The sequence below is a fragment of the Acipenser ruthenus genome, chromosome 47 (genome assembly GCF_902713425.1).
Source record: "Acipenser ruthenus chromosome 47, fAciRut3.2 maternal haplotype, whole genome shotgun sequence".
NCBI classification, from domain to species: domain Eukaryota; kingdom Metazoa; phylum Chordata; class Actinopteri; order Acipenseriformes; family Acipenseridae; genus Acipenser; species Acipenser ruthenus.
In genome coordinates, this window is record NC_081235.1 from 2,304,596 (window position 1) to 2,329,718 (window position 25,123).

At 39.8% G+C, this 25,123-nt stretch overlaps 2 protein-coding genes across 5 annotated transcripts in view; one reads left to right on the plus strand and one right to left on the minus strand.

Moving 5' to 3' along the window:
* The first annotated feature begins 1,716 nt into the window (after positions 1-1,716).
* LOC117401212 (probable ATP-dependent RNA helicase DDX49) lies at positions 1,717-17,166 on the plus strand. Its single transcript, XM_059014160.1, has 13 exons — positions 1,717-2,004; positions 4,194-4,317; positions 4,703-4,788; positions 7,210-7,331; positions 8,138-8,325; positions 9,649-9,789; positions 11,342-11,417; positions 12,684-12,760; positions 13,411-13,508; positions 13,587-13,661; positions 14,221-14,309; positions 14,913-14,984; positions 16,057-17,166. The coding sequence occupies exons 1-13, from the start codon at positions 1,890-1,892 to the stop codon at positions 16,231-16,233; spliced, it is 1,440 nt and encodes a 479-aa protein (XP_058870143.1). The 5' UTR covers positions 1,717-1,889; the 3' UTR covers positions 16,234-17,166.
* Positions 17,167-18,257: 1,091 nt separating this feature from the next.
* The window catches only part of LOC117428899 (regulator of nonsense transcripts 1), a 32,283-nt gene continuing 25,417 nt past the window's right edge, over positions 18,258-25,123 (minus strand). For all 4 annotated transcript variants that reach the window (XM_059014342.1, XM_059014343.1, XM_059014341.1 and 1 more), the window contains exons 21-24: positions 24,525-24,686; positions 23,803-24,023; positions 23,176-23,298; positions 18,258-20,671 (exon numbers count right to left, since the gene is read on the minus strand). In XM_059014342.1, coding sequence (XP_058870325.1) covers positions 23,179-23,298; positions 23,803-24,023; positions 24,525-24,686 — 503 coding nt within the window. In that variant the 3' untranslated portion in view covers positions 18,258-20,671; positions 23,176-23,178. The remainder of the gene's footprint in view (positions 20,672-23,175; positions 23,299-23,802; positions 24,024-24,524; positions 24,687-25,123) is intronic.

Below are 25,123 nucleotides of genomic sequence, written 5' to 3' on the forward strand. Positions count from 1 at the left end.
GGGATTTAAACCAGGATGTGGTGACTGAAACACAAAGTGAATCTAAACAAGAAGAATATATTAGTTAAGATAACTGGGATATTTAAGACCAATGTTTTACCTGTTTGCTCCCCTTTTATTTGTACTTTTAATTAATGACCACTAGGGTGAGTACAACTGTGATTTGCAATCTCAGTTAGTATCTGCAACTATTTGTTTATTCAGCAGACGCCTTTATCCAAGCAACTTACAGAGACAGGTGTGTGAACTATGCACCAGCGGCAGTCACTTACAACAATGTCTCACCCGAAAGACGGAGCACAAGGAGGTTAAATGACTTGCTCAGGGTCACCAGTGAGTCAGTGAGTGAGCTGAGATTTGAACCCGGGACCTCCTGGTTTCAAGCCCTTTTCTTTAACCACCGGACCACACAGACCACACATTAGTACTGTACAGTCAATGGAACATCTCTGTGCAAAATCAGTTTCTGAGGGGACAGGAATTACAGCTGCACATCTCTAGCGGTCATTAAAGGCAGATTTAGAGAAAATTTTTATATTAGAACAACACAACTCCATAACCATCAAAAAATAAATTCAAATAACAGTTGAAGCTTACTGAAAATATGTATTTAAAATATGTTCATCCATTTCATATGTATTTCAGCAAAATTCATTACAGGTGATTTTATATTTTTATATAGAGAGGCCTGGAATGTTAGTACGGTTTTGTCACTAATTAACTATTGGCGAGTTTATTTTATACATTTGCTTGTCATTTGCTGCCATCTAGTGGCTATGTACACAAATACCACACCAGAAAAAACATGAAGGTTTTCATTTACCAAACAAACGAAACATATTGCACCGTAATTCCTGTTTACTGACTAACTTCTGAATCATTTCTCATGCTCTTCCTTTCAATAAAAACGAATTCAACATTATATTATTCTTCCCATTCCACACTTGGATAAGCTGTTGCAGAGTGAGGTTCTGTAGACTGAACTGTTTAAAAATAAATAAAAATATAGGGTCCACTGCTAGCCCTTAAAAAACAAAAGTAAAGATTTCCTGTTTTGTAAACGGTATTATTCTATGTCAATCATTTAAATTATGTCTTTTAAAAAATATTTTTAATAAAAAAAATAAAAAAAACATAACAAAGCAAGATGATAGTAAAAGCTCTTTGAAGGAGGGTTGAATCTACCTGTGGGAATGTACACAAACTGGACTGCAAACAACCTGCTTTTTTATAAGAGAAATGGAGTGTACATGATACACTTCGGCACAACCTTGACAAAAAGTACATATGATTGTGTACAACAACAACACATCTGATTTAAAATATTATTGTACACGTTCTCTCTGCATTGATTACGCGTGATAGATAACTGAAATAACACAACGACGCGGGTAGTTACACTGAACGGTGTAACACCATTTTTGGACTCCCCTTCGCAGTTATATGAAAACATTAATTCGTCATCAGTTCGTTCACAGATTCGGAAATTTTGCAAATGTTGTGTACTTCATTAATTCCTTCATCACAGGCTCATTCGACGACACAGTATTAAAAATATCATTCCAAATAGTTTGTTGTCCAATACTATTGCTTACCCGCCCTAGAACAAGGTTTTAAACTAGTCAGGAACTGTCGCAAAGACAGAAAAAAAATAATTGGGGACAAACTTACTCATAACGATATACAATAACACTGGCCTGCAATTCCACAAAGCACCCACCCACACAGCGAGCAGCCACATGATGACGTATTGGCTGTGTATAATGTATGCGACGCTAGAGTAAGCATCACGCGTTTACAGTTTGGGTTAAAGCGAGCGCTTGTCTGTCCTGGTAAATAACTCCGCTCAGTAAACGATATTTTAGGAGCCTGACAACTTGGATGTAAAGATGTCGGATTTCTCAGCTCTGGGGCTGTCGGAGTGGCTGTCACAGCAGTGCAGACAGATGGGCATAAATAAACCGACTCCAGTCCAGCAGAGCTGTGTGCCGGCGATATTAGAAGGTAAGGCCACAGTAATGCTATATATTGAACTATACTGAATATTGAAAATATTTAATGTATTGAATCAATGTGTCTATTAAATACAACGTCATACAAATCAATATACAGACAAGACCCTCTAAACTCGACTATACACTGCTGTACATGTGATCGGGTGAGGCGGGGCTATTCCAATAATATGCTTACCCCCCTCCGGTTACCTGAGACAGTAATCACGCAGTCGTGTTGAGCTAAGAGTGAAGGGTTAGGATTAATCGCACTGTATTTGAATCAACACAGATCACATGAAATCAAGTTGGTCTAGCTCTGAAATGAGAAATTCCCGACTTCAAAACGCAGGACACTACTCGCACTTGTTTAAGAACATAAGAAAGTTTACAAACGAGAGGAGGCCATTCAGCCCATCTTGCTCGTTTGGTTGTTAGTAGCTTATTGATCCCAGAATCTCATCAAGCAGCTTCTTGAAGGATCCCAGGGTGTCAGCTTCAACAACATTACTGGGGAGTTGGTTCCAGACCCTCACAATTCTCTGTGTAAAAAAGTGCCTCCTATTTTCTGTTCTGAATGCCCCTTTATCTAATCTCCATTTGTGACCCCTGGTCCTTGTTTCTTTTTTCAGGTCAAAAAAGTCCCCTGGGTTGACATTGTCTATACCTTTTAGGATTTTGAATGTTTGAATCAGATCGCCGCGTAGTCTTCTTTGTTCAAGACTGAATAGATTCAATTCTTTTAGCCTGTCTGCATACGACATGCCTTTTAAACCCGGGATAATTCTGGTCACTCTTCTTTGCACTCTTTCTAGCAATATCAGCAATTAGCAGCAATATCCTTTTTGTAACGAGGTGACCAGAACTGAACACAATATTCTAGGTGAGGTCTTACTCATGCATTGTAAAGTTTTAACATTACTTCCCTTGATTTAAATTCAACACTTCTCACAATATATCCGAGCATCTTGTTGGCCTTTTTTATAGCTTCCCCACATTGTCTAGATGAAGACATTTCTGAGTCAACATAAACTCCTAGGTCTTTTTCATAGATCCCTTCTTCAATTTCAGTATCTCCCATGTGATATTTATAATGCACATTTTTATTTCCTGCATGCAATACTTTACACTTTTCTCTATTAAATGTCATTTGCCATGTGTCTGCCCAGTTCTGAATGCTGTCTAGATCATTTATTATTATTATTATTATTTATTTCTTAGCAGACGCCCTTATCCAGGGCGACTTACAATTGTTACAAGATATCACATTATACATTATTTCACATTATACAGATATCACATTATTTCTACATACAATTACCCATTTAAACAGCTGGGTTTTTACTGGAGCAATCTAGGTAAAGTACCTTGCTCAAGGGTACAACAGCAGTGTCCCCCACTGGGGATTGAACTCACGACCCTCTGGTCAGGAGTCCAGAGCCCTAACCACTACTCCACACTGCTGCCCTATTTTGAATGACCTTTGCTGCTGCAAGAGTGTTTTCCACTCCTCCTATTTTTGTGTCGTCTGCAAGTTTAACAAGTTTGCGTACTATACCAGAATCTAAATCATTAATGTAGATTAGGAATAGCAGAGGACCTAATACTGATCCCTGTGGTACACCACTGGTTACCTCGCTCCATTTTGAGTTCCCATATAAAAGTTATGCTGCACATGTTTTGTGTGTAGCTGAAATTAGAACGGTTTTGTCCACGTGGTTATTGGCAAAGAAAGGGAAGGTGATAATGATACACGAGGGGATGTTCCACCCCTGAACCGTGTGTGGACAAGCTCTGCATTTGTTTAGGGAGGTGGTGGAATGATTGTGAATCTGAATGATTCATTTCCATCAATTCAGCGTTTGTTGAAGTTGTGATGTTTGACTTTTAATTGTTTTCAGGTTTCATCATGGTACAAACCTAAAGCACTGGTTTCATTTATCCCAAACATGTTCTGCAATGGCAACTGCCATTACTGTAACAAAACTCAAGATCAGTGGAGCCACACAGTCATTCTGCATTGATAACATCTGGGGAACCATTACACCTGCATGGCAGATTTGTATTCAGGGATACAGTGAGATATTCAGAAATGTCTGGTAAGAAGGGATGTGAGTGGAATAAAAGGGAAAATGAATGTCCCTCCCAGTCATTCTGTTTCAAGGCTGGTGACCCCAGTGCATTTTGTTTGTTTTTTGTAAGGTCGGGACTGCATGGGCTGTGCAAAAACTGGCAGTGGAAAGACGGCTGCGTTCGTCCTGCCAGTGCTGCAGAAACTGTCCGAGGACCCCTACGGGATATTCTGTCTGGTGCTTACGCCCACAAGGTCAGTATATTCAAAGATCATGCACTGCAGATTGTGTTGGGTTTACTATGATTACAGATCCTTTTCAGTGTTATTGAACTGACTTGAGATCTTGCTGATCCATTGTGAAACCTGGTCATTGTGCAGCAGGCTGCAGGCACTTTGCTCCTCAATGCCAGGGCACTGGAACCCTGGGTGCTGGGAGGGGCAGTATCTCCGCCCCACTCAATCAGACCCAGCTAGTCACGAATGACTCCTAAACTCAAAGTGGTGAACCCTGTTGTGGCATCATCAGGGTTCCTGGGGTTCTGATACTCTGAAAGGCGATTTATCACTGCATTGTGTGAGCCTGAAAAGGAGCAAGTCTAGATTATAGGCAATAAATGAATGTTGTTTGTGTTTCCAGGGAGCTGGCGTATCAGATTGGAGAGCAGTTCCGAGTACTGGGAAGGCCACTGGGACTGAGGGACTGTGTCGTAGTGGGAGGAATGAGTAAGACTCTTACACTGTGAACTCTGTAAACTACAGATTCGATGTTCAGCTAGATATCAGTTCACTATTGAGACAGTTTACTTATTAAAAGTTGTATTATATATTGCCTAGGAGAAGATAATCTATTCGGGGATAGGGCTAGTGCTCTGAGCAGTGGGGTCAAATGAACAAAAGCCAAACCCCTTTATTGACTGTTTTAAAAGGGCAAAAGGTTAGAGCATCACAAAATGACACGCATTGCATGGTTCTGCATTAAAGTACATGGTGCTGACATTTGTAGGTCTCATATTTTACCATAATGCATGCACATTTTCAAATGTATTTAAAAAAAAAAAAAAATTTAAAATGTATATTTTATATTATTATAAATGTATATTAAAATTGATAGGCATCTCATTTTCAAGGGGGTTCTGGCATTATGGTGAAGCAGTGTGCAGTAGTGGTTAGGGCTCTGGACTCTTAACCAGAACATTGTGGGTTCAATCCCAGGTGGGGGGACACTGCTACTGTACCCTTGAGCAAGGTACTTTACCTAGATTGCTCCAGTAAAAAAAAAAAAAAAAAAAAAAACAACACAACTGTATAAATGGGTTATTGTATGTAAAAAATAATGTGATATCTTGTAACAATTGTAAGTTGCCCTGGATAAGGACGTCTGCTAAGAAACAAATAATAATAATAATAATAATTTGAAGCTGTTAGTGAAAAATATTTATCAAAAGCTACTTGCAGATAATGCTACACTTCCAATCAGCTTCATAAAGTCACATGAAGGAATTCGGTTGCCATTGGAAACACGTCAGTCACAGGAAAAGCAGCGTGGTACTCAAATGCAAGCCAGTGTGTGAAGCTTCTAAAGAAAATAAATGAAACATTCAAACATTTTAAAGTAAATACAGTCGACTTGGTGTGAGGTCACGCACATAACCGGAGTGAGAGAATACAATGGGATGCAATTTTTCCTTTTATATTTTATTACATGTAGCTTAAAATACTGAACAAGTTCAGAAAAATAAGCCAACTTGAAATACGTTATGCAAAATATACCTTATAAAAAATATTTAAAATATAAACATGCTGAGTTCATTGCAGTCATCAGCTGCATAGATGAACCATTCAGCTGAACACACGAGTACAGACATGAAGTTACTGTTTTAGTATCACTTTAGTGTCTGAGCAAGCACTTGAATATGGTAGCAGCTAACCTGCTCCTGAAGTGGCACCTAGCAATTGAATTTGGCAACCAATTTGTTTGGCCTGGAGCCATTGGCTCCTAAGACAAAAACTTTGTCTGGAGCCCTGATTTGTAATTTTGTATTTTCAAGAATAAACAGGAAACAAAAGCAGAACAGGCCGTGAAGCTTATTGGATCATAAGTGCTTTACCAGCGTTATTGCAAACACTTGCACAAGCACATGAGATGATTGTGTGATTCTTCTGTTTCATGCTTAATTTACTGTATCGTGATAGATATTGTGTCGTGATAGGTATTGTGTCGTGATAGGTATTGTGTCGTGATAGGTATCGTATCGTGATAGATATCGTATCGTGATAGATATTGTATTGATAGGTATCGTATCATGAAGACACAGCCCATACCCAGCCCTAGTGTGCCAGCTGTGTTCCTTCAGCGGGACGTGCAGCATGGGAAAGAGTGCAAGAGAAGTTCAGCTGTTTTATTGTTTACAAAAATGCATTTAAAAATCAAATACACGTTCAACATAATGTGTGCCTCTTCCATATCTAGGAGATAGGAGATCTCTGAAGCGATGGTAGTTCATGCTAGATAAGATGAGTTTACCAAAACTAATATAAAAAGAGCTCAGGCAAACCGTTTGAGACATTCTGAGAAGATGCATTTGAAGCAACATGTAGAAAACCTGACTGCCACATGCAGGTACAATAGGATCAAGTGAACGTCTTTCTGTGGGAATGGTTTAAACAGGATCGTGCGAATAACAGGTACAGATTTCATTGAGGCATTATTGTGTTAATTATATTGTGTATGTACAGTAATAATAGTAATTATTATTATTATTTTAAAGCATTGAAATGGTGCTGTCATTTGACCATTTTTAGGTACAATTTTAGATTTTAACATGTGATCCAGCACACTGTCTAAACCGGCACACATTTCCAGTCACAAGCAACGCCAGATTGGACAGGTTTTACTGTATAGTGGTGCAAAAGGCCCTGACAAAGCCAGTCACATGGTCACACAGGTGGAAATAACTTGACTTCGCACACTAGCTTCATAGTTTATTTTGTGGTAGTATTCAGACGTTATCTTTCATTGTGCAAAACATTGTTTACATTTGGAGAGATCTTTAATAATAAAACAAAAAATAATACTTGGAATAAGTTTTCCTGATGCGTGTGTGCCTCTAACAGGGTGACTCTGTTTTTGTGTTTTCTCTTCAGATATGGTAGCACAGGCCCTGGAACTCTCCAAAAAGCCTCACGTTGTCATAGCAACCCCCGGGAGACTGGCAGACCATATCAGAAGTTCCAACACCTTCAACATGAGAAAACTCCGCTTCCTGGTATAAACTTCTTGTCATTCCCCTACACCAAGCACCAGAGGGGAAGCTAGCCAAATCCCTTATTTCCCTTAATACGACACATTATACAAAATCTAGTATTTAAGATCACCTGTACCTTTTAGTAGATTTGTTTTGCTCTTCGGGTGACACAACCACTTGGGTTTGCCTCAGAGTGCTCCGGAGAAGGCACTCTTGTATCATAAGAGACCAGGTCAGCTGTACAGAATTGAATCCATTTAGCCTAGAACAGAGAAGAATTAGGCGGACATGATTAACATTTTTAAAATCTAAAAGTCTTGGGAATTGAGAATGCATTGGTCTTGCTGCGTCTGCACACTAGGTGATACATTGAGAATGCATTGGGCTTGCTGCGTCTGCACACTAGGTGATACATTGAGAATGCATTGGGCTTGCTGCGTCTGCACACTAGGTGATACATTGAGAATGCATTGGGCTTGCTGCGTCTGCACACTAGGTGATACATTGAGAATGCATTGGGCTTGCTGCGTCTGCACACTAGGTGATACATTGAGAATGCATTGGGCTTGCTGCGTCTGCACACTAGGTGATACATTGAGAATGCATTGGGCTTGCTGCGTCTGCACACTAGGTGATACATTGAGAATGCATTGGGCTTGCTGCGTCTGCACACTAGGTGATACATTGAGAATGCATTGGGCTTGCTGCGTCTGCACACTAGGTGATACATTGAGAATGCATTGGGCTTGCTGCGTCTGCACACTAGGTAATACATTGAGAGTGCATTGGGCTTGCTGCTTCTCCTAACAGTTTACCCTTCCTCCCAGGTTCTGGATGAAGCTGACAGACTCCTAGAACAAGGCTGTACAGATTTCACCAAAGACTTGGAGGTGATCCTGGGAGCTGTTCCTGCTAAAAGACAGACTTTGCTGTTCAGTGCCACCTTAACAGACACCCTGCAGGAGCTGAAGAGCATAGCCCTGAACAAGCCCTTCTACTGGGAGTCTCAGTCTGAGTGAGCATCCACGATACAGCCACACACAATACTCTCATATAACTGACCTAGTGTGCACTGCCATTCACCATATTGGTCTCGCATGTAAAGTTTCACAAGCAATGTGTTTTCATTGAAAGCATGCTATTTGGCCCTACACTAAGTAACACAGTTCTCAGTTTGCTTGCCCGGTATCTGTTCCACTCACATTTCGTGATTCATTTCAGCTCTGCACTTTCTTCCATCATTCATTCAGGGAAACAGCTGATTGGTTACTAGCAGGAAAGGCAGCCCTAAAGGGGTGGGGACAAGTTCTCTCTCCAGGTGAAATGACCCAGGAAGTGCAAGACAGCAAGGCTTGCAAACAGGGATTTATTTAACCTAGAGTAGTACCAGATATCATGTTTTTAAAAATACATGTTTATCATGTGTTTCTTTCAGCGCTGGACATGGAGGTAATCATGTATGGAATTATTTTGATAGATACAGTCACTGTTGCTCCAGTATGGAGTTATCCTGTATCTCTAAATCTGCCTTCGCCAGGCTTTGAACTGCAGGAATCCTAAGTGTCGGGACTGTGAGCCTTCCTCATTCCATTCACGTAGGCTGGCAGCACAGCTCACATGGTAGAGAGCGGGCGGGGCTGGCAGCACAGCTCACATGGTAGAGAGCGGGCAGGGCTGGCAGCACAGCTCACATGGTAGAGAGCGGGCGGGCGGGGCTGGCAGCACAGCTCACATGGTAGAGAGCGGGCGGGCGGGGCTGGCAGCACAGCTCAGATGGTAGAGAGCGGGCGGGGCTGGCAGCACAGCTCACATGGTAGAGAGCGGGCTGGGCTGGCAGCACAGTTGAAAGGTATCATTGTCACATGATGTGACTGGAATGAATAAGGCTGCTGTCCCTGCACTTAGGATTCTCCAGGAAAGCTCAAAGCAGCTCAAAGACAGGTAAAAGCTTTGTAAGTCGCTATGGATAAAAGCATCTACTAAATGAATAACAATAAAACCAGATTTAGAGGAAAGAAATTGAATATTGTAGCAACCTCTTAATGATTGCAAACACCATAAAACAGTAAAGGAATTTAAAATAAGTTACTCTCTTATACAAGACATTAAACACGCCCCAGAAAATAATATTAAATCATAGAAGAGTGAGTGTGTGTGTGTGTGTGTTATTTTATCTGTAAATCTGAAAATATTGTCTATGTTGGCTTTAATAATCAATACTTTAGTTTGGTCTAATTCAAGGGTTGTTAGTTGAGCACTGATCCAATACAGATGATTGGAGACATTTTCCTGTTTTGTTCTCTCTCTCACTCTCTCTCTCTCTGTCTTTCTCTCTCAGGGTGCGCACGGTCGATGAACTGGACCAGAGGTACATTCTTGTTGCTGAGAAAGTGAAAGACGCTTACCTCGTGCGTTTGATTCAGAAATTTCAGACCGAACATGAAGACTGGTCTATCATGATCTTCACCAGCACTTGCAAGTAGGTATCTCTGTTCATACAGTACTTAAAGAACACGTAGCTAACCAAATCATTCTGGTAAATCGTATGTAATATGTGTTGCCATGACCTCGTACATCTCACATTGTCCTGTGAAAGTCTCTTCTGAGAGTCCTTGCAGGAATTCTCAATGTTTCAGTGACTCTGTCGGAGTGCTTTATTGTCAGATATATATTTCTCCAGAAATATATATCTTCTTCCTGCATTGGCTTTCGTTTGAGACCCACGCTGCCTTTCCTGTGGCTGACGTGTTTTCAGTGTTGATCTGATTCCTTCATGTGACTTTATGAAGTTGATCGGAAGTGTAGCATTGAAGTGTCTGCAAGGAGCGTTCCATAAATACCAGCTTCAAATAAATTACCATTAAAAATGATTTGAAGTATATTATTGAAATGATCAGGAGATTGATGTTAAATAAATGGTGCATCCCTTCTAGTGGCACGAGACAGTAATACACTTCCTTATCTCCTGTAATCCGGCTGCAAATCTCATGTTAAGAAATTTCACACAACTTTAGAAAAAATAACGCAAGGGCCAGTTAAAGAAAGGTTCTTGTTGTTACCAGGAGGTTCCCGGTTCAATCCCAGCTCAGCCACTGACTCGCTGTGTGTGTGTGACCCTGAGCAAGTCACTTAACCTCCTTGTGCTCCGTCCATCAGATGAGATGTAAATTGGAAGTGACTCTGCAGCAGCAGTTGTGATGCATATTTCACCCCCTAGTCTCTGTAAGTCGCGTTGGATGAAAGAGTCTGCGAAATGACTAATTCATAATAATATGGAGTTAAGAATCTTATAGATTCCACATTTTAGCAGACATATTTTTTTTTAAGTTGAAATTCATTTTACAGGGAAGCTGTTGATGCTGATGATTGCATTGCAGAGTGGGAATGGGTAACTTCACAAACCATTAATCGAACGAAGCTCAAAAAATACATTTCAGTGGAATTAAAAGTGATCACCTAATGGCACAGCTTTAGCACAGCACAGTAACAAATCTCTTGTGCTAATGAGATTGAATTACTATTAATGGAAACATTTGACAAATAATTACATTTTACCAATCTCAGAAATAAAAATAAAAAGCAGAGGTGATGTATGGCCACGATTAGGTAAGTAAAATTGGAGCGTTTCTGTAACATCAATCTAAATACAATGTATGTATAATTACAGTGACCCCCCATTGGAAGTTTGTTGTAACCCTTATAAAAAAGGAGAGGGTGAAGTAGATTTCAGGAGTAATAGCACTAGAGTGTGATACGGCTGTTTTTGTTGTAAGTGTAGCCAGCGACTCCCATCATATTGTGGCTGGGACATTTCAGTGTGATAATAAGTGTAACAGAGTGACGTTAAAGGGTTTGTCTGTTAATAATGTACTCTGCAGTGACAGTGCGTGCGTGCGTGCGTGCGTGCGTGCGTGCGTGTGTGTGCGTGCGTGTGTGCGTGCGTGCGTGCGTGCGTGCGCTCTCTCCACTAGCACTGCTGGAACACATTGTGCAGCCAGGCTGAACTGTGTGTGTGTTTGTTTTGTTTTTAGAAATTGTCAAATCCTGAACATGATGCTTCGAGAATTCAGCTTCCCGTCTGTGGCTCTCCACTCCATGATGAAACAGGTAGGCCATGAAGGGGAAACACTTCTGGGAAAGTGTTAATTGAGGTATTTTATTTTACACATATCTTAACATATATACAGTCACATACAAAAGTATTGGCACCCTATGCTTATTATACCATAATTAGTGCTTCTGTTTTTTGGTGTTTATTTTTAGCAACTTTTAAGTATTATGTAGATACCCTGAAATAGACTAAAAAAAATCTGCCAATCAGCCTTCGAGCAGATGGAATCATTGTACTGTGTAGAATGATTTGATACATGGCTGCATTCATTCGATCTTCAATCACATGAATGTCTCCAGTCTCTGAACTGCTGAAACACCCCCATATCATGATCACACCACCTGCAAGGTTTAACGGTAGGTACGAGGTTTTCTTCATTGAAGGCTTTCCCTTTTTTTACTGTAGCCCATTTTTGGAGAAAAGTTGTTGGACCAGAAAAAATGCTTGTTTCCTGTTCATATTTCTTGGCAAATTTCAGATGGCTTGTTTTAAGAATTTCCTTTAAAAGTTTGCAGCGAGGTCTGCGTGTGTGCAACTCTTCTGTGTTCAGGTGCAGCGAGGTCTGCGTGTGTGCAACTCTTCTGTGTTCAGATGCCTTGTACAGCTCCTTCTTGCACGATTATGCCTGATGCTTCTGAATCTTTCTTGAAGTCCTTGGCTGTTTATCGTGGATAGCTGTCGGATGATTCTCCTACCTGCTGTACCCATCATTTTCTTTGGACGTCCTCTTTTTCAAGCGCTTCAGTTGAATTTCCTTTGTGGTACTTCTTGATTATTGCTCTGATTGTGGGTTTTGGTATTCCAGATTTCTTTTAAATATTATTTGTTAAAGTACCAGAAATTGTGTATTTTGGTCTTTGCTATATTAATTAGTGGCGAATGCTCACTAAATGCTAGTATTGAACATGTTTTCTTGAATTGTCTTATATTAAGTGTAGGGTGCCAATACTTTTGTCTGCGACTGTGTATGTGTAGAGAGAGAGAAAAAAAAGATTTCATAGGTTTAAAATATACAAGCTTCAAAACCACGTGTCCCTTTATCAAGTAAACATGGAGTGGAGAAGAGAAAGTGAAGAAAATATTGCCTAGAACATGTGACTACTGTATATATATATATAGTAAACATGCATTGTATTATTATCAACATTACTACAACTCACTGTGAACTGCAGCAAACCATTATTTTTGAAATCTCATGTTTTTGTATCCATTTTACATTTGTTATAGCTCTACTAAAATGACACATTTTTATGTTACTTCAGAAACAGAGATTTGCAGCTCTGGCGAAATTCAAGTCCAGCATTTTCAAGATCCTCATTGCAACTGATGTAGCTGCCAGGTAAGAAACCCCTCCCCCACCCCTGCATATGGACAAAACCCAGCTGCGGGTTACAGACTCCATGTCTCCCCTTCACTAGCTCTCAGGCTGCTGAGCAGAGAGTGGCTCTGGGCAGCTTGCTGTACAACATTGCAGGGGCTCAGCACTGCCCTATCCATCCTCCCCTTCACTCGCTCTCAGGCTGCTGAGCAGAGAGTGGCTCTGGGCAGCTTGCTGTACAGCATTGCAGGGACTCAGCACTGCCCTATCCATCCTCCCTTTCACTAGCTCTCAGGCTGCTGAGCGGAGAGTGGCTCTGAGTCTGGGCAGCTTGCTGTACAACATTGCAGGGACTCAGCACTGCTCTGCACAACTCTCAATTCTGAATTGGAGCTCTCATGATGAACATGACATGTGTCACCAGTGTGTACAGAATAGTATAGAATAAGAAATGTTCAATCAGTTAGATAAACGGTCCTCCTGATCGATGCTATCCTCTCAATACCTGTTCTTACACCATGTTTCATGACAATTGGAGAAGTGCTTCTCTGGATATATGGAGAAATGCACATGCATTCATTCATGATTTTATGAATGCACTGGAGGTTTTAATAGGGAAGTAGAGCAGCTCCTGACGTTTTCTGTTTGTTTTTCTCCTCATTTTCCACCAGGGGTTTGGACATCCCCACTGTTCAGGTTGTGATCAATCACAACACCCCTGGCCTGCCCAAAATCTACGTGCACCGCGTCGGCAGGACGGCCCGCGCAGGTACGTGAACTCGATGAGAACGCCTCGCACAGGAGCACAGCTTCACGAATAACGTGCGTCTCTGTTTCCTCTCTTCAGGGCGACACGGTGTTTCCATTACACTGGTGACCCAGTACGATATTCACCTCGTTCACGCCATTGAAGAGCAAAACAGTAAGTAGTGTGTCATTCAAGACACTAAGCAGTGTATCATTCTGAACAGTAAGTAGTGTATCATTCAAGACAGTAGTCACTTGTTTTTGTTGCCTTGTCAAACAAGCTTTATTTTGTTATCTTATTTTCATTTTATACACAGCAGGAAAAGGTCATCAAGTTGCACAGCCAGCTTTATCCACAAAGGACCCAAGAAACACACATTTTATATTTTTTGTCATTAGAATTTGAGTAAGAACATCAATTATTGAGACTGTGTATTATCCAGAATTCAGGAGAGCTGGAGATTAAAGATGTCAGGCCTGTCTTTGTGACCACCTCACAGTAACCTGTACCATAAAACACAGGGTCAATACCTGATAGAGGTAGTAGGTAAGTCTGTGTGTGTGCACAAAAAAAAGGCACAATACTGGTACTTCAGATTAGTGAGTCAGGGCACCAAGATAATGAGTAAAACAGGTAATGAATGCCTCTGTTTTCAATACCCGTTGCAGGATAGTTTATGCAAATGCTTCCAAAATGTTTTTAATCAAGGAAGGGTATTTTCTTGTGTGTTTAGAAGCCAAGCTGAAGGAATTCTCCGTGGCGGAGAGTGAGGTGCTGAAGATCCTGACCCAGGTGAACGTGACGAGGAGAGAATGTGAGATTGTAAGTGCTGAGAGCTCGCTGTCCTCAGTGTGAGATTGTAAGTGCTGAGAGCTCGCTGTCCTCGGTGTGAGATTGTAAGTGCTGAACGCTCGCTGTCCTCCGTGTGAGATTGTAAGTGCTGAACGCTCGCTGTCCTCCGTGTGAGATTGTAAGTGCTGAACGCTCGCTGTCCTCGGTGTGAGATTGTAAGTGCTGAACGCTCGCTGCCCTCGGTGTGAGATTGTAAGTGCTGAACGCTCGCTGTCCTCGGTGTGAGATTGTAAGTGCTGAACGCTCGCTGTCCTCGGTGTGAGATTGTAAGTGCTGAACGCTCGCTGTCCTCCGTGTGAGATTGTAAGTGCTGAACGCTCGCTGTCCTCGGTGTGAGATTGTAAGTGCTGAACGCTCGCTGTCCTCGGTGTGAGATTGTAAGTGCTGAACGCTCGCTGTCCTCGGTGTGAGATTGTAAGTGCTGAGAGCTCGCTGTCCTCGGTGTGAGATTGTGCCAACCTCTAATTTTTTTATTTATTTATTTATTTATATATATATATATATATATATATATATATATATATATATATATATATATAATGAACATTGAAGCTTTTTATATTTATTTTTTAGAAACTGGAATCGTCGGACTTTGATGAGAAGAAGGAAATCAACAAAAGAAAGCAAATGATTCTGGAAGGAAAAGTGGGTATAATAACTGATCATTCGATACAGCAGGGGTGTGTAATAACTGATCATTCACAAAACAAAAATATCTATATATACTTATGGTACCTATAAACAGAATTATTAATATGCAAATATACAGTAGTATGCTACAGTATACGTAGCACTTAATGTATAACCACATAGCTTGCATTGCTCAAGGTGACGGGCACTTTTAAACTGATTTCAATGAACGATATTCAATCAATAAATGGCAGTGATTACCATATGGGAAATGGACAAGCCTTAAAATCAAACACTGGTGAGACAATGCCATCTTGTTTACCAGCATCGGAAAAGAAAATATACTGAAGGAAACCTAACTCTGCAGATCCTTTGGTTGAGCTAGTCTTTGTAATAAAACTGAGGGCCAGTGTTGTGTAGTGGTCTGATTCCAAGTAGTTTATCATGCTTCTCAGCTGTTCGGCACAATTCTGCTTGAGAGGCACTTAGCACTAATGGGGAGATTCAGGTGTGCTTGCAGAGCTGTGGGGGGAAGCTCTCACATTGATCATCTAACTGAAGGTTGTAGAAGTGCAGCTCTCTTTTCCTACACTCAAGCTTTAACTTTAAAGTCAATTGTTCAAGAATGACCCCCTTGAGGTCTTTGAGCTGCTGCGTCGTCGCTGGTGAAAATGAGTTTTCTAGTACGAGTCTGAAAGCAGGTCTGGGTATGCTGAGCTTTCAATGCACTTAATCCAACACAAGTTTGAAATTACCTGAAAACAAAACTGGTTCCAGATTTTGTATCCATGCCAAATAAATATAAAGATGTTCACGGTCCTGGACAGTCGAATACTGTGGCATGATCTTCCATTCAGTCAGACAGCTTGTGATTTAAAAAATGTATTGGAGAAAAAAACTATATCCACGATTTCAGATTCACCTCATTTTGCTTAATAAAACTACTTTGTGGAAAAACTATAACCCACGGACATTTCATTTTCAGAAAGGTGTGTTTGATTTTTAACATGCCGTAGTTTTTACAGTCTTTTGAACTAGAACAGACTGATGGCAATCCTAACATTATCAATCCCTCTGAACCCTGTAGGACCCAGACCTGGAAGAGAAAAGGAAAGCTGAACTGGAGAAAATCCATAAACAGAAGAGAAAGTTCAAGGAGAAGATACAGGAGAATCTGCAGAGACAGAAAGACATTCTGCTGAAGAAGAAACTGCTGAAGAAAAAACGCAGGCAACAGAAACAAGAGGCAAAGGAGAAGCCATGAGGGACTGGGGAACTTTTCCACATGGATCGGGTCTGCTTTGGGTCCAGATTGACAACATTAAACCAGCAACTAAAAATTCCAGTCCATTAAAGATCAATTTCTTATAGTACCCTTTAACAGGCATTGGGACATTTTACAGAATGACTTGGTGGGTCATTTATTGTTCAGTTTACACCAAAAGATCCTGCAATAGTGACTAAAATGCTGTTTGTTAATATTTTGTCATGTCTGATAATCTAGTTGCTGTGACCCCTGCATTTACTGGAGATCTGATTTTGTGCAGAGTTCAGTCAGTTTTAAGTTTTAAATTGGATTCTTTATCTCAAGCGTGTACACAAGTTCAGGCTGAAGAGAAGAGGCTGGTTTGTCCAGTGTAAAACCCTGTACGGTCCTGGAATTGCAGTACTGATTTTAACACGAAATGCTTTATATCTATCAGTAACTTCTGAAATGAACTTATTGAAGTCTGTAAACCAGTAATACGTTGACAGCTTCCAGTGTATTGCACACACTTTGTTTTCCATTGGGTTTCCTTCCTGCTTTTGTGTATTTAAGTAAATATTTCCATGGTAGAAATGGGGTTAAAAGCAGCTGTTTAGATCATGCCATAACAAAACAAGTGCCCCTTGCTGAGTGGAATAGGCCTTTAACTGTCCATCTGTCAGCAAGCTCTGTAATGGCCTTCTTATTTGAAACGGGTTTCGTGGGGTTGGTTCTTTGTGTCAAAGGGCATAAAGGCACTTCCCAGGTTACACTTTCACGCCTCAGTTTCACAGCGACAGTTTCACCAGTTTGACTCTTTCTGTGAAAACCACAGCATCATACATTTAAAAAAAAAAAAAAAAAAAAAAAGATAATGTTAATGCAGATTTGTTTTTTCATGGTTTGGAAGAAAATGTTTCTCTCAAAATAAAATGATATATAATGATAAAATTGTGTTTTCATTCTTTTGCAGAACAGTTTTCTTATGTTTTCCATGGTGTTGATGCTTTCTATACACTCATTTCTAAATAGGGTTCCACTGCTTGGACAAAGACTACATCTGTTAATGAGAGGAACAAGCATTGTTGCCTAACCACTTAGCAGATCAGAGTTTCTCAATTGCTATCATAAATTTACCTGTACTATTATCACAATCATCAAAACAGTTAACACATATACCAAAATACCAGTAATGTTGTTGAAGCTGACACCCTAGGATCCTTCAAGAAGCTGCTTGATGAGATTCTGGGATAAATAAGTTACTAACAACCAAACGAGCAAGATGGGCCAAATTACCTCCTCTTGTTTATAACCTTTCTTATGTTAAGACTCTACGTTCTTTACCAAACTGTAAATAAATTATTTCACATTGATGCCTTTTGCTGTTATTATATTGTATATCTAAACAGAAAAAGAGGCACAAATTAATATGAACACGAAGTAAGAATAGGATTGATAGTTTTGATAGTACGCCCAAAAAGGCATAATACCACAGTAGTGCCGTCAAAAAAGTGATAATTCCTCTAGAGGAAAACGTACTTGAACTTTGACCCATTCGACTCCGAGACCATCACTTTCAATTCAAACACAAAATGTCTCGTTTCCAATCACTCGACAACAGCCACAGTAAAGAAATGTTCATTAAAGAGCAACAAAATGAGAATACGTTTATAAAAAAAAAAAAAAGCTGGTACATTCATATTTCTGAGAAACGGATAACGACACAGAACGTCTGTACAGCACTGAAACACTACATTTAAAAAAAAAAAAAACCCTGTACTGCTGGACCTCGTCTTCTTTAATATTGGCATTACAAGGGTCACAGAAACCCTCTAATTATTTTCCTGTAACTCACTGAAGCCCATCTGACATATATAAATAAATAATACTAATTAAACTATGACACACTGAACCTTTACAATGACCACAGATAATAGTTTTACTTGATTTATGCAAGATCTTACTTGGTAAGATATACATAAATGCTGGATAAATATCTCCCAAGAAACAAGGAAACCAACACAGACAAATAAAGACACATCTTCTGTATTGCAGAAGCTACTTAGGATAGTTTATTAAAGACATTTAAAACAACTTGGACAAAAATCAAAAACAACTTTCCATTTAATAATCAGACGCAGTACATGCATCGATCTCCATGGATAATAAAACGGAATCACTTGCTGCTACAAAAACAAAAAATGTTAATAAAATAACAGCACAAAGAAGCAATCATTCCAACCAGTGAAAAGGGGAGGGGGTTACATCACGCAATCACATTTCACAAAGGGTGAAAGCCTCTACTTCTACAAAACAGGCAGAATACAGCCTAGATCAACAACCAAAAAGCAAAACAAAAACCGCAATTAATGAAAGAAAAGCCCTTCGGCAAGTCCATATTTTTAATTATGGCAACTCATTTTACAGAAGGAAGGTGGCTTGCGTCTGTCTGTCCTTCTGAATGTAATTAGCACACAACAAAATTAACCAGGCGAAAAAGAAAAATGAAGGGCAACTCCTCAGTTTAACCTGGGGTTACTCGTAGCTTTAAAAAGTTGTGTAGAGTAGGAGTTAGGTGTAGGATCGACTGGTGCCGTTTGAGTTACCTATCTTAATTATTTTATCTTCATCTGAAAACATTTCCATAAAAAACAGTACAGGAATAGGCACCAGCTGATAACTCCTCCCTCTTATTCGGAAACTACCTGTGATTATTCCAATAGTCCTTGATATTAAAAATGGTTTTTAATTTATTTATTGTTAAACTGGAGTAGGGTTACTTCTGTTATTTGATGGTGTTGTATACACTTGCATAACTTGCTCTCCATAAGTTCTACATGAAGGCTGCTAATTTAATAACCCTTTATTTGTATCTAAACTGAAATGTCACTCATTTTAGGAAATTATGGGAACGCCATCTTAAAACTTTACTGCTGAAAGTACAATATTTGGTCAAATAAAATGAAATGTACACTTTCCACTTGTTGAGGACTGTGAACACGAACATTCATAATTGTTCTTCCTATATGTTAAAAGATTTCAGTTTCGTGCTTCCAATATGCCACCATTTTGCACTGTAATGGTTTGTGCATCAGCCCTGTGGTCTGCTATATATTTTTGTGTCCACTTCTGGAAATACTTTCAAATTTCCTTGCAAGATAAAAAGGTATGCACACATGGCATCTATTCTCTATTGGGTTTAAACTACATTCAGCCACCTTCCTTACTTAATTTATTTTTCTACTGAATCCTCATTTACCTGCTTTAACTTAAGCTGTATGAGTCCTTCAGTATGCATGAGCTCCCTATCAACTGCTCCTTGTGTTCCAGGGAGACACTGAAAGCAGGTTTATCCTTACAGCCGAAGGCATTGTTTTAAAAAAATCAATCCCCTTTTCAGAGTTCGGACAGTAGCCGATTAAAGCGTACAGAGCATTTAAAACATTGAAACCCCTCCTCCATTGGCAGCGCAAAGGCCACATGTTACTATTATTTACTGCTTTCCTTCATTAAGAAGATCAATAAGCCGTTGCTGCAACTTCAAATTACACCAAGTTAGTTCTCTTCAATGCTGGTTTTCTACAAGAAGAAAGTTTGACTTTGGAAATTGTCTCACGACTATAGATCTTTCAGGTTCACCGCTAAGATCTCAAGAGACAAACCTCATTATAAATCCAGTGCATTAACCTCATACTTAGTAAACCACCTTATGAAAGACCTGATTTAGAAAGCAGGTGAAATTCAAATGCTTCAAAAGCATGTAGATCAAGAATTTCTCATCAGACTTAAAACAGAAAACTTTGCAACTCAAAGTTGAACCCAGGGATTTTTTTACTGCGTAGTTGTTATGGAATACAAGATAAGATATGTATTTCTCCTGCTTTTAAAGTTGGTTTTGCTGCCACATTTTTCAGTATGGTGTCGACTGAAAGTGATGCCTTGTGTAAACAGATCAACTTTGAGGTAAAAATTTTCTTTGAGTGCTTCAAGCACTCCCCCTGCTCCATGTAAGAACGCAAATTTCAGAATGAGCTTATCAATTGCTTGAGGCCCTTCCCTCTCTCTCACTCTGCCAGTAGAGTAAGGTCCTCAGACAATCAGTCATTCTTGGGGGAGCTTGATTCACAGGGAGGAACTTTGTTTAGGATTGAAGACCAGGTCCCCTGCCTTCCGCGACAGGCGCTACCACGCACCCAGTGTTTCCTCCTTTCCTTCTCCGTGTCTCAGTGTGCTAGCAGTGGTCTTTCTCTCGCTCTCCTTTTCTGTCTGTCCGTCCATCCGTCCGTCTTTCTCCTCTCTCTCGTGATTGGTTGGTTTCTCTCTCCTGTTGCTTTCACACAGTGGTGCTTCAGTTGTAGCAGTGGAAAACAGGTATCCTTTTTTGTTTTTTTTTATTTCCCAGATTAAAATGCTGATGAACTAAGCTCATCTCAAGCTTAGCTCTTCTTCCCACAACCTGGAAAACAAAATTGAAACATCATACACAGAAATAAAGGATACAATCCTAGGGTTATGGATACAATCACAGGTACAGAGCTGATACGATGATCTAGATTCCAGCATCGATTGATTTCAGGTGCATGTTCATGGAGTGCTGTAGTTATTCCACGAACGATGATGGCCGAATAAATGTTTAACCCTTAGTGGTCCATTTATTTAGCGCTTCAGGTCCAATTTATTTTCAAACGCGCAGTTTATTTTACACACACTGTTTAAAAGTATTTTTTTCACAGTTAAACAGGCACTGCATATCAACAGGACACTCAGTACTGCATCTCCAGCCCCGCCCCACCCCTTGTGTCGTATTTTTCATATACCTCTTCATAGTCGTGCATACTGATAAATCATCTCCTGATCACTTGTTTTATCACCAAACTCAATAATGCGATCCAAGTCATTATTTTATTACTAGAACATCTCAAAAAGCTCTGCAAATGTCTGCGACATTCTTTGAGCGCTGGATATAATTATAATTTATATATATATATATATATATATATATATATATATATATATATATATATATATATATATATATACACATATATATACACACACACACACACACACACACACACACATATACACAGAGTGCCTTGCAAAAGTATTCAGACCCCTGACCAATTCTCTCATATTACTGAATTACAAATTGTACATTGAAATTTCGTTCTGTTTGATATTTTATTTTAAAACACTGAAACTCAAAATCAATTATTGTAAGGTGACATTGGTTTTATGTTGGGAAATATTTTTAAGAAATAAAAAAACTTAAATATCTTGCTTGCATAAGTATTCAACCCCTGTGCTGTGGAAGCTCCCAGTTTACACTGATCAAAGAAATTGCCCTAATGAGGACACAATTACCTTACCATTGGCCTCCACCTGTGAACCATTAAAGTTGCTGTCACATTTTCTAGATAAAAACCCCACTGTTGAAGGATCATTGGTCAGGCTGTGAATCTGAAGGAAAATGAAGACCAAAGAGCATTCTACAGAAGTTAAGATAAAGTAATACAAATGCATAGATTAGGGAAAGGGTACAAAATAATATCCAAGTGTTTGGATATCAGGAAGTGGAAGCAGCATCACACTACCCAGGCACTGCCAAGAAAAGGCCGTCCCTCAAAACTCAAACAAGAAGGAGACTTGTGAGAGAAGCCACAGAGAGGCCAACAATCACTTTGAAGGAGCTCTACTTCAGTGGCTGGGAGTGGAGTAATGGTGCACCAGTCAACCATATCAAGAGCTCTGCATAGCACTGGCCTGTATGGGAGGGTGGCAAGAAAGAAGCTGTTACTCAAAAAGTACCATCTGAAAGCACATCTGGAGTTTGCCAGAAAGCATGAGAGTGACCCAGCTGCGATGTGGGAAAAAGTTTTGTGGTCAGATGAGACCAAAATAGAGCTTTTTGGCCAAAACTCAAAGCGCTATGTGTGGTGCAAACCTAACACTGCCCATGCCTCAAGACACACCATCCCTACAGTGAAGTATGGTAGTGGCAGCATCATGCTGTGGGGATGCTTCTCGTCAGCAGGGACTGGGAATCTTGTTAAAATTGAAGGAAGAATGGATGGAGCAAAATACAGGGAAATACTGCAAGAGAACCTGCTTCAGTCTGCTAAAAAACTGAAGCTTGGGAGGAAATTCACCTTTCAGCAGGACAATGATCCCAAGCACAAGGCCAAAGCAACATTGGAGTGGCTCAAGAACAAAAAGGTGAATGTCCTACAGTGGCCCAGTCAAAGTCCTGATCTCAATCCCATTGAGAATCGGTGGCACTATTTGAAAATTGCGGTCCACAAGCATCGTCCAACCAACCTGAACAACCTGGAGCAAATCTGCCAAGAAGAATGGGCCAAAATCACTCCGACACTGTGTGCAAAGCTGGTACATACTTACCCCAAAAGACTTAAAGCTGTTATTGCAGCGAAAGGTGGCTCTACCAAATATTAATGTGTGGTGGTTGGATACTTATGCAAGCAAGATATTTCAGTTTTTTATTTTTCTTAAAAATATTTCCCAACATAAAACCAATGTCACCTTACAATAATTGATTTTGAGTTTCAGTGTTTTAAAATAAAATATCAAACAGAATGAAATTTCAATGTACCATTTGTAATTCAGTAATATGAGAGAATTGGTCAGGGGTCTGAATACTTTTGCAAGGCACTGTATATATATATATATATATATATATATATATAGTAGACCCGAATAGTGATGTGATAGTCATCTTTAATTTCCTTGTAGCAATATAGATAGAAGCTGATTTTCACAACTTCCAGTGTCATAGCAGCCAGTTATGAATGTGTAGCCTTTATAAAGAAAAGATTCTGAGTAGCTTTAAAAAAAAAAAAACAGGAAGAAATGAATTTCAAGGTTTCTCCAATGAAAATATATTGGATCCATGAAGTTGTTATTGAAATGTTTTGCCAGCACTTCATAAACAAAGAGGCTTACACTCTAGTACTGTGACAGTCCAGTCACCCCGCCATGTTGGTAAGCACGTTCACCCTGGTAAGTAGAATCCTGTGACAACGCCACATCAATCTGGGACTTGAATTCATCACCCAAATAACTGTCCTGTTAAAAAAAAAAAACAACAGCAATGGAAATAAAAAGGTAGAAGCAACACATTTCACCCTAGAGAGATACTAAGCATCATTTCCTGCTTGAACACATCTCACCTACCATATAACTTCAAAATAAAATACCACTGTGCAATGTGTTTGTGGATCTTTACACTGGGTGTGTTAGAATAATGTAGAATTCTATTCATGCAATCTGATGGAGAAAGTAGTTTTTTTTTTTTACAGATTCTATTAGCATATCTGGTATTCCTATTGATACATTTCCACAATAATTTCCCTGAGATGGAATTACTAAATCAAACACTTCCTGGCATTTGATATTTCTTTTTAACCCTTTAAAACTGCTGATTCTGTGCATGTTAGAGTGCAGTACTAGTTCCATACTAGAGATGCAAGTATTAATGTATTCAAGGCTTCAGTATAATGATATCAAATACTAAAAAGACACACACTGCACTTCTCTTTAAAGACGAATTGGACAATCTTTCCTGTTTACCTGCGACAATTCTGGCTGAGAAAGGCCTGGCTGGCTCATTTGAGATGGCTGGCTCATAGAGATGTAGCCCTGAGTCAGCGGACCCTGTGAAAACGGCTGGGACACAGCATCCTGACTGGCCTGGCTGTTAGGCAGGTTGCACTGGCTATTTCCCTGATTGCCAATGCCACGATTTCTCTGGCGTCCTCCCCGGCCAGCCTTCCCCTTCAGTGCCCCCCTGCCTGATAAAAACAAACACACACATTTACTGAGTGCAGCACAATTATAGTCCAACACTGAAAACCAAAAAATACTACAATTGAGCAGACTGAATGTACAATTAGAAGGATATTAGAATAGCAAATTAAATATTTTATAGCTCATACACACCAACCATTCCAAGCTGTCCAAAACTGTGTTGAACTATTTTACATCCATTTTTTTTATTTATATCCCCCCCCGAGAGAGAGAGAGAGAGAGAGAGAGAGAGAGAGAGAGAGAGAGAGAGATCTAGATATATAGAGAGATACATATAGACACGCATTACTTTGCTTTGTGCTTCCTAATACAGGAAGCGCCTGTATGTCACCATAAAAGTCGACACATTTTAAAAATATACCGCTCATCATCTTTTTAAACCTTTTTATGACTTCATCCACACATTCACATACTATATTTTTTCTTTTCAACTAACATACATTTCCGTGTGGCGCCCTGTTTCCTGGTATCACAGTCAATCTCACCTGCTGCCGGGCCATTAGCCTGGCCGAAGTATCCTGGGGGAGGTATGGGTGGCATCATGAGATTGAAGGGGATGGGAATGTTCATTGCAGCAACATGGCTGGGACCAGCACCAATCATTCCAATCTGATCGTGGGTCTGAAAGTACATATTTGAAGGGCGCCCTGCAACAAAAATTCAGATTGACACATTTTACTATAGTCAAGGAAGTGTGCCAAATCATGGTTAACACATCCCCTGAGAAAAAGTTTAAGGTAGGGCGAAAGAAATTATCGTTTTGTTAATTTGCATACATTCTGTATCATTAACGGCAGTTCTGACAGTACGGAGTAGATGTCAGCGCCCAGAGTTAAAGGAAAGTTTGCTTGCAAATGTTTTTTAAACCTCATTCCGTTTAGAATAACATCCTCGATCACGCATGTGCCAGCAGAGGAAGTTGAAGTGATCACAACAAGTGATCATATACCATATTTGCAAAAATTTTTTTTTAAAAAGACATTGGGGAAAAAAACAGCACTCTACAACAGGCAGTTCTCACAAATCCTGCTACAATGTCAAAACAAAATGTGCTGCATGCAAGTGTAAAAGTGGTAAAAAAATT

Bases quoted from the DNA above. Each gene is read 5' to 3' on its own strand.
- LOC117401212 (XM_059014160.1), top strand. From the start codon at position 1,890: ATGTCGGATTTCTCAGCTCTGGGGCTGTCGGAGTGGCTGTCACAGCAG. The intron at 9,790-11,341 runs GTAGGTATCTCT...TTTTGTTTTTAG, and splicing joins ATCTTCACCAGCACTTGCAA to AAATTGTCAAATCCTGAACA. The intron at 14,985-16,056 runs GTGGGTATAATA...TGAACCCTGTAG, and splicing joins AAATGATTCTGGAAGGAAAA to GACCCAGACCTGGAAGAGAA.